This window comes from Ceratosolen solmsi, unplaced genomic scaffold, assembly GCF_000503995.2.
Source record: "Ceratosolen solmsi marchali unplaced genomic scaffold, CerSol_1.0 scaffold14, whole genome shotgun sequence".
Taxonomy (NCBI): Eukaryota; Metazoa; Arthropoda; class Insecta; order Hymenoptera; family Agaonidae; genus Ceratosolen; species Ceratosolen solmsi.
In genome coordinates this window covers 1,771,143-1,784,762 of record NW_011948420.1, presented here as the reverse complement: position 1 = coordinate 1,784,762, position 13,620 = coordinate 1,771,143, and the positions used below count along the sequence as shown (strand labels likewise).

Genomic DNA, 13,620 nt, shown 5'->3' with positions numbered 1-13,620 from the left:
AAAGCCGAGGCAAGAAATCCTGGTTGCCGTGGAAACGTCAGAGGACAGACGTAACCACGATGAAAGCGGATGGTCGCCGGCAAACTCCTCCGTAAGGGGCACATAATGTAGCGCTCCTTTGTTCCTTTCCTGAAGAGCGCAAGCAACCTAAGAGTGGCAATCCGCCGTGAATTTTCACGGATGCGGGGACAGCCCGCGGAAGCCCTGTGTTTCCGGTTCCGCAGTACTCGAAGCGCTGGGGCCCCAGCTCTTTACCGCGAGTCGCCATTGTCCGTATCGCGATGCCACGCGAACGCTGTTAGCCACGGGAAAAGATCCGTTTCCCCACTCTTTCGTGCCGCCTCGGAGGTGGCAAGCGAAAGCGACGAGCAGCTGCCGCTAGACAAAGCGCGTCGACTAGATGTAATAATGCGCTCGTCCCTCTCTCTAACCGCTTCATCAAAGTGCGCGTCGAGGATGGACGCTCGGAGAAAGGAAGAGAGAGAAACAGCGCCGTTGAAGCTCGCCATAGGCCACCGTAGCGCACATACGTGAGCGGGAGGAGGAAAAAATGATGACGCCCGGCCCGAGATCCCCCTACCGCTTGCCTGCCTTGCGTGTATAACTGTGAAGGCTCGCCCCCAACGAGTTGTCCTCTTACTGCTTTGCTCTCAAGCTATTTTCTCACCCTTTTTTTCCCTCTTACTCTTTTTCCTTTTTCCTTTTTCATTTTTCCTATTTCACTTCCCTTATTCACGAGTGAAAGTTTAATCAGTTTAACGATCATGAGGACCTATTGCTTTTTTTCAATAGATTTCCATTATGATTATTTTGTTCTCGATTTATCACTGCTATGTATTATATGTTATGACACTCTTATTATGCTACCTTTTTGTATACTCTCAACCTTGTCTTTACTATTTTTCTTCTTTCCTTCCTCTAATAATCAATGCTTCATTCGAATCCTGTTAATGCAAACATGCGCTTGTTTTTAATAATTTCATATATTTGATATTACAAGCATTATTGAAAATCGATGTACCGGAGAATATTCATTTTTATAGTTTCTTGTTTTCTCTTTTTTATATTTGCTAAATTTTTTTCATTTTGAATATGTTTCACAATATTTTATTCTATAATAAAAACTTGGTGAAGTATAGCTAAATCTTTTAAATATTTTATCAAATGTAAATTTTTTATTATATTAATATATAAGTAATTAATATAAGTAAGTAATTAATATATAAGTATATAACTAAATTAATATATAAGCAACAAATAATATAGTTTCATTCATATGAAAGTTTAATTGTTAAATAAATTTATTCTTAAGATTTATTTAAAAACTTTTTAAAATAATCTTAATATTTATATAACTTAATTTCTTCTTGTACATTTTAGATTTTATTATGCATAAGCATAATTGAAAAATAATTAAGAATTCAAAATAGTAGCATAAAATAATTGATTAATTACAATAAAACAAATAATTATGCATTTTAAATCTACAAAGAGTAGATTTTCAATTGCATTATGTATGATATTTTAAAGATATCATTATTTTGTAAATGTATAAAAAAAGAAATTTAAAAAGGCATTAAAAAATAGAAAGTGGACACAACGATAATACTTGAATAATTTTTTCACTAATTTACTAAGTTTTATCTTTTGGGTTATGTATTATAGTAAGTAAATTGGCTTGGTCGTTATCGCAAAATACTGTTGCTATAAGCACATGATAAAGCAATTTCTCTTGGATATTTGTTGCGGTGTAAACAGGGAACAGTGGCAACGCCCAGAATCAGAGGCGACGCCAGCGCTACTATCATAGAAGATGAGTGTCTCAATACAGGCGCGGTCGTAGATCAGAATGCAGCTTTTGCCACGTACATTGTGTTCTCGTGTCTCTGTTGTGGACACAATAGTTCTATAGTAGCGTCATTGTATCCGCTGCGCGTGAGTTCGTCACAGCGGAACCGCCGCAACGCGCCATCCGAGATTCCGGGCTGCAACTTGCCACCACACTCAAACCTTGTTGGCCTTTGCTTGGCTCAGATATCTCAGTCTGTATATATTTCTGTATGTATGTATATGTATGCCCCCCTCTCTCTCTTTCTCAATTTATCTACCCATATATTTATCTATGTGTTTATCAATCTATTTATTTATCTATCTATCTATTTATTATACATCCACCTCCTTTTCATCAAACCCTCGCTCACCCTCTTTTTAACGAATCTATTCTTCATAACGTGAACTATATTTTTCTCTTATGCATGTACTTGCGAGGGAGAAGCATCTGCCGTGCAAAGTCGCTAACTCTACTGAATCCTTCGAATCCTCATATCCCCAAGAGCAATGTGCAGTCGGGATGGAACAAGAAACATTAATATAAATGTATAAGCGATTCTTAATAACAACCTCAATGCTTAAACGACTTTTCATTGATTTTGTTGTAATTCGATACTAGGCTTTATAATGCTATGATTTTTATATACTTGTTAAATTGCTTAAAATGTTGTTCATTGCTTAAAACTATTCGTTTTCTTTTTTTGAAGCTGTGGTTAAATTCATTTGAACTATATATTCAAAACCATATATTGTATTTTAAAAATCATAAAAACTTTTAAATAAATATGCTATAATGAAAAACAAATAACAATAATTTGAAATAATATACTTTGAATGATATTAATATAAATTTTAATGTACAGTTAAATTTACAGATACATTTAAATAGTAATAATTTTATATTTATTGAAACAGCATATAAATTTATAGATATAACAAATTTATAGATATAATTTCTAAATAAAAAATAAGATAAATAAAGAAAAAAAAGATCAAATGTAAAAAATTAAAAAATACGAAAATAAAAAAGCCCTATATAAGAAACTAAAACTAATCGTTCGATATAATGGCTAGTGAGTGTTGAACACATTATATGCAAATGGGAATTTGTGGAGTAAGTGTAAAGTCGCAAAATTTACTTGCTAGTGATGCTTTACTCGCTAGTGAGAATACATAATCAAATATTTACTAGTTTGGCGTGCCATCGCTAAAAAGAATGTAGAAATCGTTGTCGATGCCGTTCCGGCGCTCGATGCCATGGAGCCGCGGATCATGAGCTTGCCTATACCTTGAGCTTGACAAAATGCGATTAAGTTTAGCATGGAGGTAATTTAAGTATAAAGTTTTATTCGTAATAATTTAACTACATAGAGATGTGATGTACCACAGCTCGCACTCGTGGCTCATACATTTCATAGGATACTTGGCATAAAGTCGCAAGCATAAAAGTAATGCTAACATTAAAGTTTGCAGTTCCAGATCCGGCCCACAGTTATCTTTCTCCCTTTATCCTTCTCTTCTCTCCTTGCTTCTTCCTGTCACCATTTCTCAACTTCGTCCCTCGCACTTTTTCCCCTCCTACAATGTAGAAAACGACTCCACCTCGGTGTATACCTACTCCCTATACGTACCGCTTTTATCGCACAACTATGCAAATTATCATGACACGCGAAATATGAGTTGTCATCAATTAAAATTCAATTGTTAATTATCCGAAACTAAGTAGTTAATATTATTTATAAAAAAACACTCTCTAATAACAAAGCAAATAATGTTAATTAAAAAAGAGATGATGCAAAAAGCATTACTGAAACCATTACCAAAACAAGAACACGCATCTGCCTTGATTGCCATATATAATATATGCATATACTAATATGAAAGATAAAGTTCGCTTAAATAGACAATTACGAATGAATTGTCATATTCGTAAAATAAAACATGAACATGGAATTATTTTAAAATGACGATCCTTGGAAGTACAAGAAACACAGTAGAGAATAGTTACGAGACCGACTATGGGGGGTTGGATGCATAGTTTAGTTTAGAAATGGCCGTTGGGGAACAATCGTGCCAATGCCAAGGGAGGCATAGTTTCTTCTCACACAACGCCTTACTTTGCTAGTTCCATAATTCTAAAAGAGTTTCAATAAATGGAGCTGTAGTATCTTTGACTTACCTTTACTAGCTATTCTGCCACTTCCTGTTTATACTTTCATATCCTTTACCAAGGAATTACGTTTTTCACAACACACTAAAATTATTATTTAAACTTCAAGTAACTATGCACATTATTTGTATGAAATAAAAACTTTATACTAAACTTTAAATATTTTTATACAAGAACTTTATGTAATTAATTTCAAACATTTTACAATTCTAAGCATATACATATTTATAAAAAAAAAATGAGCTTTTAATGAAACAATATTTTATAATAGTAACAGTAATGATTTTAACTGCCCTTCGATTGGTCGTTTACCCTATTACCGCGTCAATCATGCGTAAAAGTTATGGCTTAGTATTTCGCGATTTTATATATATCGTATACAATTTTGTTGTTCACGTAAGCCGTAAGATGTATATGATTGCTTGTATATAATTACTATTATTTTTAATTAATTCACATTAATTAAATAAGTGAATCATTTAAAGCAATAACCTATCAATAATCTAGGTATTTCAAATTAAAGTTGACATAACTTATAAAAACGTTATACCAATTGTTCATACTTTATAAATATTATAATTCTATATATCGAACATTTCACTTTAATCGCACAAGTTACGTAATTATATAAGTTTTATGTAAATAATATTCTTCTATCTTGAAATATGAATATGAGTTCTCATAAATGTAAATATGCAAATTTAGTAATCGAAAAATAAGAGTCCTCTTATTCAATAAATTATATTTAATTTTAAACTAAAACAACATTATGGATTCATATAGATTCATCTGCTGTAAATTATTTTATTAACTAATTACGAAGTTGATTCAATTGAACTGGAAAATTGATCTCAGTTTTTAAAAAAGTATAAGCAATTAATATATTTAACAAGTGACTTAATTTGTAAAAAAATGTAGCCATCATGTTTGAATCTCGTAGTTTATAAATTTTATAGAACTAATATCTTATAGATTATAAAATAGTAAACTAGTAAGGAAGAGAAAGAATGAGCGAGAGAGAGAGAGAGAGAGAGAGAGAGAGAGAAAGAGAGAGAAAGAAGATATGGATAAAGTGGTAAAATAATGTAGCAAAGAACACACAATGATTAGATGCCACACAATTAATATCGTTAATAACAAAGAGAGAAGAAATCCCAAGAGAATATTAAAATCGTGGTTTTCACTACTTTCAAGGTTTTCACTTTAACACATACAATTCTTTTATTTAATAGTCGGCTTTAATAGAACAATATGAATTGTTTCATGATCATGAAATATAAAAAATTGTATTGTGCAGTATAGAAAACACAAAAATATTTTTTAAACAAGTGATATATAAGTCACGTTTCTACAATGAATTCAATAATATTTCAAAACAATACGGCAATGGTTCACTTTTATATATTTCTACATTTTTACTTTTTACTGTGGATTTCAATGACACAGTTAAATTAACTGGATATATGCTTTTCAAAAAAAGTAGAGGGAAGAAGCTCAGATTTTTAATACATGACGGTACAAAAAAGCAAATAGTTAATGTTATAAACAAAGAATCAAAGAAGAAGCTAAAGAAGGAGTGAATATGATCAACAGATAATAAAATCAAGGATATGAAGTACCAAGTAATGTAAATCTAATAAAAAAATATTTAAATAACGCAAATTACCTACAACCAATTATCTACGACACAGTTTATTACATACATATAAAACCATGATGATTCGACTGCTCTTTTCTGTATTTATAATAAATCGATAACGATATGTAAGCATATTTTTCTTTTTATTTGTTTACTATCCTAGCTCTTCCTTATTCTTACTTCAATCCTCTTCATTTTACTCCCATTTTATGGTGAAATAATAATCTATTCAACATGACGCAACCCTGAAATCGATAAAATTAACCTTTTTTATTCTACTTTCCTATACCATCGTTTGACTCTGTATTACAGAGCAATATTCGGAAAATTTCGAATAAGGGGGGAGATATCTCGGCTAGTCAAGAACTGAAATGAAAATAGGGGACAAATGATCAGTTACAGGAGATAAGCCAAAGGGAATCATGTTGTCGCTCGGACAAGGATACCAGCTTGATAAGGATCACTGCTAATTGTTGTGAATTGCCTAAGGTGGTAAGCGAGTAGAGAGAAGGGAGGCAAGTGTAGCAACAGGTGTCATCTGATTGATCGCCATCGCTCTCGAACGCCCACGTGAACAAGGCGGAAACGCACAATGTATGAACGCGGGCGGCTTGCTTTAATGTAGACCCATTACATATTGGCCCACCCCAAGACCATGATCCCTCACTCTCTTCGCACCCTTGTAAGCCGCGAGACCACACGCATGCTGAGGCGTTTTCAAGTTTTAATACCCTCTAACCCTTTAGCCCAAACTTTACCACACATCTTTTTCCCGTATTATAAAACAGACGTACATGAAAAGAAGCAAATAAGTATTTATCAAAAATTATAAATTAGAAAATGAATCGTATTGATAAAGTTGTATGAAGCTATGGAGTAATTCAATTTGTAAAAAGAGAGTATACTCTGACAGCGTATAGTTAATCAAAACATAAATCTCGCAGATTATCACAAAACACCGAAAGTTACATTTTTCTGCTGCTTTAGCGACAACTCGGGTGAAAATTTAAACCGCAAAATATTCGCGCAATTATATTTCACAACAATAAGCGTGTCGATATTCCAAAAAACGACAATTGTAAGAACAATTTGGTTGCATATTGAGTAGTTCTTTCCTTTATCAATTCGTTCCAAAGATCTTTATATATCCTCACCTTTACGAATTCACAAGATTAGCAATGCACTACCAACATCCAGTAACTAATTCAGATTTATGCAATTTTTTATGTACATATACTATTGAGTATAACTGTCGTCTTTTTCCTAAGTTCTTCTAAATTTGTGTTACAATGGATAATATATTATTGGACAGTTTTAATACAATAATATAATTATAACGAAATTCAATAATTTTTGTTGTTCTTTTTTAAATATTGCATTTTTATATAGACATACAAAATTTTGAAATTAATTTTTCTTTTATCATATTTAATTTAATGATTATTAGTTATCGAAATAAAGCGTTTTAATATTATATTGCCGTTTAAATAAAAGATGTTAGTTTATATAGTAATTATATAGTTTATTTATTGTAATAATATAATTAAGCATAGAAAAAAAATAAAAAATACAATTTTTTACAACTTCAAACATGTGGAATGGGGAAAACAAGAGAGTACAAAAAAGTAAAGACAAAAAGTGATACATAGGATAAGGAAAGTAATTTATCGTAATAAACTTTGTATGATTTATAAACATTTATTTTGTAGAATTGTAAGGAACAAGGCGGCAGAAAAGGCAAAACATGCGCATCAACAACAACAAGCACAACAGGGCCAACCGCAGCAGCAACAACAACCACAACAACAACAACAACCAGGTACAGGTGGTTCGGTATCTGTAATAGCGCATGCGCCGGCGACAACTGGAGGTCACCCAGCTGCCACCGCCCCCAATGCGTACAGCATTAGCGGTATCCTTGGCATTCCAGCTCACCACCAGGATCCTAACGGCAACAGTATTAAGAGAAAGCGAACAGACGAAGGTCAGTATCAACTAATTGAATCATATTGTCATTGCACTTATTTAACTTTAAACTTTTAAATTTATTAAAACTTACCACTTTCTAATTACTTTTATTGACAATATCCATCTCTAGAATATTTTCCTATTACATCCAATACTTTTGTCTCATTCTTTTATTTACCGTTCTGGTGGATAAATCTATTTATTATATGTGACATTGTACATAATAAATATATAATCAAGTATTCAATGACAGAACTTAAGATTTCTTCTTACGAATTTCTTATAGCATGTTTTTTATATCAGATAAATATTGAGCTTTAATTAAATTATAAAAATATGTCTATGGAAATGAGATATAGTAAGGATTGTGTATTTTCTACACAACTTATTCAAACAAATTCTATGTTAAAATTTAAAATAATTATTTATTATTGTATATTAATAATACTTCATTCTTACTTTACTGTGTTATCTAATGAAATACTTAAATTATTTTTAATTCAGTAATTAAATTCTCTTGTTGATGATAGAAAATTATGAAAACAAAAATAGAATAATATTTAAGAAAATTATGAAAATACTAGTATAATTATTAATAAATTATATCATGCCGAAAATTAACCTTTGTAAATAACCTTTTAATAGGAACGATTCCTTATTTTGTTGTGGCTAAATACTGTTAACAATAAATTATTTTCGTACAAAATGTATAAATTTTAGTCAGTAGTAAGTAAAGACACTTGTGTACGCACTATATGAGAAACGTATGTGAGTACGGATTAGAACATAAATATTATACACGGTCACTGTTCCCAAAAAATTCGATACGCTCTAGAGAGGTGGTGTGGGATATAGAATCGACACCGTCACGAACACGCCGCCTGGGAAAACGCGAGTGCACCACGCAACACGTGACGCTATTCATTCAAAAGCAACTGAAATATTCCTGACACGCGCCGCACATAGGACACGAGCCGACGTTGCATGACCCGATCATTTTGACTAATACAACCCTCAAGTTTAAGCGCTCAACTTTTCCGAATGGGTATATTATTGCAATTCTGTGGTTACTCTCGAATTTACACGATGCTTACGACATAGACAAGAAAGCATTATGCTATTTTCCTGTGCACTGATTTAATAACTCTCATGAGCATGAATTTGACCTTTCTTACACTAATTGTCAAAAAAACTGTTTTAACCTACCTAAAACTATACCTATCTACGTAATACTGAATATTCATTAATGAGTAATCTTAATAAAAATTACGATACTTTTGGTGTCCGTCACCATTAATATATTCATTAAAATTTATTCATTCACTGTAAATATTATCTACGTATTGCATAAATCTAAGTTTTTTGTGGATGATAGGAAAGTAATATACCACAAAACCATTCTTACGAAAGAAACAAAAAGTGTTTTGAAGAATAACGAAACCAAAGTTGAAATTGCTTGTAATGGAAATTGAGAAATCCAATCATAAAATAAATACAAGTAGATAACTGCACTAACTACATTTATATGTAAATTTATAAAATAGAAGATAATGCGGCAACAGCCATCCACAATTTAACTTAAATTTTATATGTAACTATAAACAGCAAAGTGCCCTGATATACATATATATCTAATAACTAGATATAATTTTATTACAAACGACACTAACTTTGGCACTGAAGGTACATGCATATATTTGTCTATGTTAGTTGTGTATGATCATGAAAGTGGCGGTTTTGCAGTGGCCAAAGTACTCGATATTTGTAGCACTCGCTCATGCATGTATTAGATTATGAATTTCATAGGGCCACACTACACCAGTGCAAGCAACCCAAACACCATTACTTTTCTAAATGCAGCATACGTATGTTTAGATTGCTATCTTTCATTCAACTAATTTTCCCTCTATGTCTTACAGTTGACATTAGACATATTCTTGCCATCCAATGAGATCATAAACGCGAAACGAGATTCACTCAGAAATACTAATCCTTCTAATTTTGTGTTTAATACGTCGACGTTTTTGAAAACTCCATCTTTATATGCAATGTATGCCTGTCCTTATTTTATTTTATATGAATTGTATTTTTTCGCTGATTTCACTGTCAATTAGATTTCACATAGCGATATTTAATTTTATTTTAAATTTCATAATTTTAATTTCATAGATAAATATATGTAATCTATTCATAATTAACCATAATTAAAATATAACGTGTAATAAAATATAAAAATTATATATTTAGAATAGATACTTTGTTATAAGTTACTTATTCATTCAGTATTTTAATTAGTTATCATTAACTTTTGATAAGCAAATTAATAAATAACTTTATAAAAGCACATCTACAGTTTTCCAATATTCACATTTCCTACATAATAAGTGGAACTTGATAAATCAAACCATTTAAGAATATTCATAACTCAGTTTGACTCAAATATACCTTTAATATGTTTTGAAAAAAGATTTAAAAGATTATTACTTTGTACAATGGAGTAAAACATGAGTGATTATACATTTTTCAGAATAATCCATTTGATTCCTTATTAATCACTGTAGTAATTACAAAATAATAAAAAAAATTTTAGCATGTTTAAAAGTGTAACAAAAATTTAAATAAAATTCAGTGTTATTAGGTAAACTAAAGATGTAAGTTAAATTACAATATTTTCTTTTATAACTATTAAAAAATCGCAAATAAATAAGAAGCTTATTTATAGTTATTAGAAAACATTATTACTATACTATATAAATTATTATTACTAGAAAACAGTTAATTAAGAAGATCTAAGAGTTGAAAATATAGGCTTTGAAGAGCTTTAAAATGTTGTGAAAAAAGTAAGTCCACGGGAAAGAAATCACTGCAGTTTGCTGCTATGCTACATCTGCGCTCTAGCTTATTTCTACCCCTCCTCAATGCATACGAGTCTCTCAATTCTACCCCATACATCTTGCTTTTGCTTTATGTCTCTCGAGGAGAGTCACCCCAAATAGAGCTCTCCATTATTACCCGTGTATTGTATTGCTTAACATTGACTCAATTGCTTTCGAATAACGGGCGACGCCTCGACCCCGCTATATATTGTCAAAAAGAGATGAAGAGGAAGACAGAGAACGAAAAAATGAGTGGCTCTTATAGATGCGTTTGCCTGTCTATACCTCGAGTATCAATCGAATTATTCGATTTACTGCTCTTTTCAAAACCCAAAGCGAAAAGCATTGACCTTGCATAACCTTTCTGTCGCTTTCTTTCTCTGCCTCTATATATGTATATATATATATATATATATATATATATATATATATATATCTTCTAGTACTTTACTTTCGTGTCACTTTGTGTATGTCAGACTTTGCAGCTCTCTTTCGATATATATTTGCCCTTTCTTCTATTCTTTTGGCGTCAAATCAGTCACGGAGAATAGATTGTCATAAGCTTCGTTATTTTATATGCTTTATTCTTCGAAAAATCTACCAATATTGACTGCTTACTAAATGCTCACAAAATATTTAATATAATCTGATATTATTTGGTAATTTCACTATACTTTTATTTATCAAATGATTCACATTATTTCAAAAAGGTTCAAAACAATATAAATCTATTTTGAAATATTATCACTTCTTAACTAATCAAGTTTCAGTGGACATCACAAATTTCATTGAAATTGATATTTCTACAATGATATCAATACATGTATATGTTTGTTTGAAAGTAAAGCCACATTGTAACATAACAAGATAGTTGACTCTCTCATGCGTTTGTATTCAAAAGGATGTTCATTCCAATCGATTTGATCATAAAGCTCGAACGCTCGCCACAGTGGTCCATAGAAATGCACAAGCCGAGAGAGTTAGGGGGGAGAAATAGGAAGAGAGAGAAAGAGAGAGAGAGAGAACGAATGATGGAGAAGGATGAGAGGAATGAGAAAGAAGGGATGTACGGGCCAAAACGGGTTTTATAGCGGTCCAGTAACAAACTCCCGGTCCCGGTCGAACGTTCGGTCCGGACAATCACAACTTGACAGGAAGGTTTAACGAGCCCTATGCTAGCACCCCCATCTACTTCGGATGGTCATTTAATTATTCGAGATATCTAACTAACATATACTATATTCCTCCTTTCCCTCTCCATTCTTGCCCCTTTCTCTCAATTTCTACATATGAAACAGTTGTTGATCCCCTTCTCTTTAACTATCTATAACCTGACTTCAACATATACAAAACATTTTTTTATCTTCTATTCCTTTTTCAACTTCGCTTTTCCGTTCCTCTCCCCCTCTCTCTTTCACCCTCTCTCCCTGAAAATATCTATTTATTTATTTATCTATCTATTTATCTATTTAATTATTTGTTTATTTAGCTACCTCTGATACATTTAATATACATTTAATAAAATAAAAATTAAGTTTCCATTTATCAATGCTACTCGCTATTTATTTTACAATTTTTTCTGAATGTTTTGACATCTTTTTTTCTTACGCTTTTTTTCTTAATTTAGACAAATTACTTATATTATTCTATATTATATTATAAAAAATAATTTTTTTTTTTATACAAATTTCCTTTGTACATTTTAAGTTTACATATTAATACATACAGTCACGGAATCTATTTTACCGTATTAAATTTATGTTTTGATATCTAGTAATATAAATATATAGAATTGCGAGAAAGCTTGGTGGTCTATACACAAATGTGAACCTTTGTCGCATTATACGAAAAGGTATGGGATATCAAATTTGCAGTTATGATGTAGCATAGGCAAGTTATTTCATTCTGTATTGTTTTTCCTCTAGAGAATTCAATTTCACTTATAAATGTCAAGAACGCACAATGGAGCTTGTCAACACAAATGTTTTTTATATTGATTATTATTTAAATTTTGATTTTAATAGTATAAATACAGTTATACTATTTTATACAGTTATAATATTAAATAACTTTATAATTTTACTACGTTCATTTTTGCAGATGATAATCGAGACTTAGGCAATCACTCTGAAGATGATCTCAAGAGACAAAGAAACAATTACAACGGTGATCAGCTTTACTCTAATGTAGGTGTACATTTTACGTACTTAAATTTTCATAAGAACATAATTGGAAATGTACCTTTGTATATAATTAAATTTATATTTATTTAATAATTTAATAATGCAATTTATTATTAATTTGTATGTACTAAACTTTCAAACTTAAATAAATTCAAATTGAAAGACTCATAAGAAAATCAAAAAATTTAAATTAATATAGAATCTGATTTGAGCAATTAGCCAATCGTTTGATTTGATATACGCGCAATTTTTAGAAAGATACAGATTTGTTTACTTTTCTAAACGTTCGCCTCTTGCTCTCATTTTACAGCTGTGGTCGAGTAAATGGAGCATCAAGGACGAGCACAAACTCTTGAATGAGCTAAGCGGTGGAGTTGGCGGTGGCGGTGCGGGAGGTGGTGGTGGAGGCGGCAATGGTACAGGCAGCAGTTCGAGTAATGGTGGCAATGCAGCAAACTATTACGAACATGGTGGATTCCCTGCCAATAGTATTGCAACTTCAGCCGACCTCTATGACTCCCTAGGAACCATCAGTACTATGACGCAGGCACAGACATCACACCTGTACACACCCCCCATAGGTGGCAGCATAGGTTTGTGTATATTTTTCATTACATTGTTATTGCTTTGTCATATTTACTTTTTTTAGTTTAATACTCTTTATATAATTATCATTATAATTTATAATATTAGTAAATATTGTACTCTTACCCTTACATCATTCTTATATTTCTTGTATATATATACACAATCAAAACTCACTATTGACATTAAATCATCACATGGTATTTATAAATTCGATTTTTTACCTAATAGATAAAAGACGTAAAAATGTTAAAGTTTAAAGTTTATAAATTTAATGCACTTACGTATCTTGAATTTCTAAATTTCTATTTCATTGTTATGATTTCTTATTATTATTACCAACAGCTTATTACATTCTGCTTTGCATTA

General features: G+C 31.3%; 1 protein-coding gene across 1 annotated transcript in view; it reads left to right on the top strand.

Moving 5' to 3' along the window:
- The window catches only part of sv (paired box protein shaven), a 105,461-nt gene that overhangs the window by 86,959 nt on the left and 4,882 nt on the right, over positions 1-13,620 (top strand). Inside the window, exons 6-8 of the mRNA XM_011497961.1 lie at positions 7,349-7,623; positions 12,584-12,669; positions 12,977-13,259. Coding sequence (XP_011496263.1) covers positions 7,349-7,623; positions 12,584-12,669; positions 12,977-13,259 — 644 coding nt within the window. The remainder of the gene's footprint in view (positions 1-7,348; positions 7,624-12,583; positions 12,670-12,976; positions 13,260-13,620) is intronic.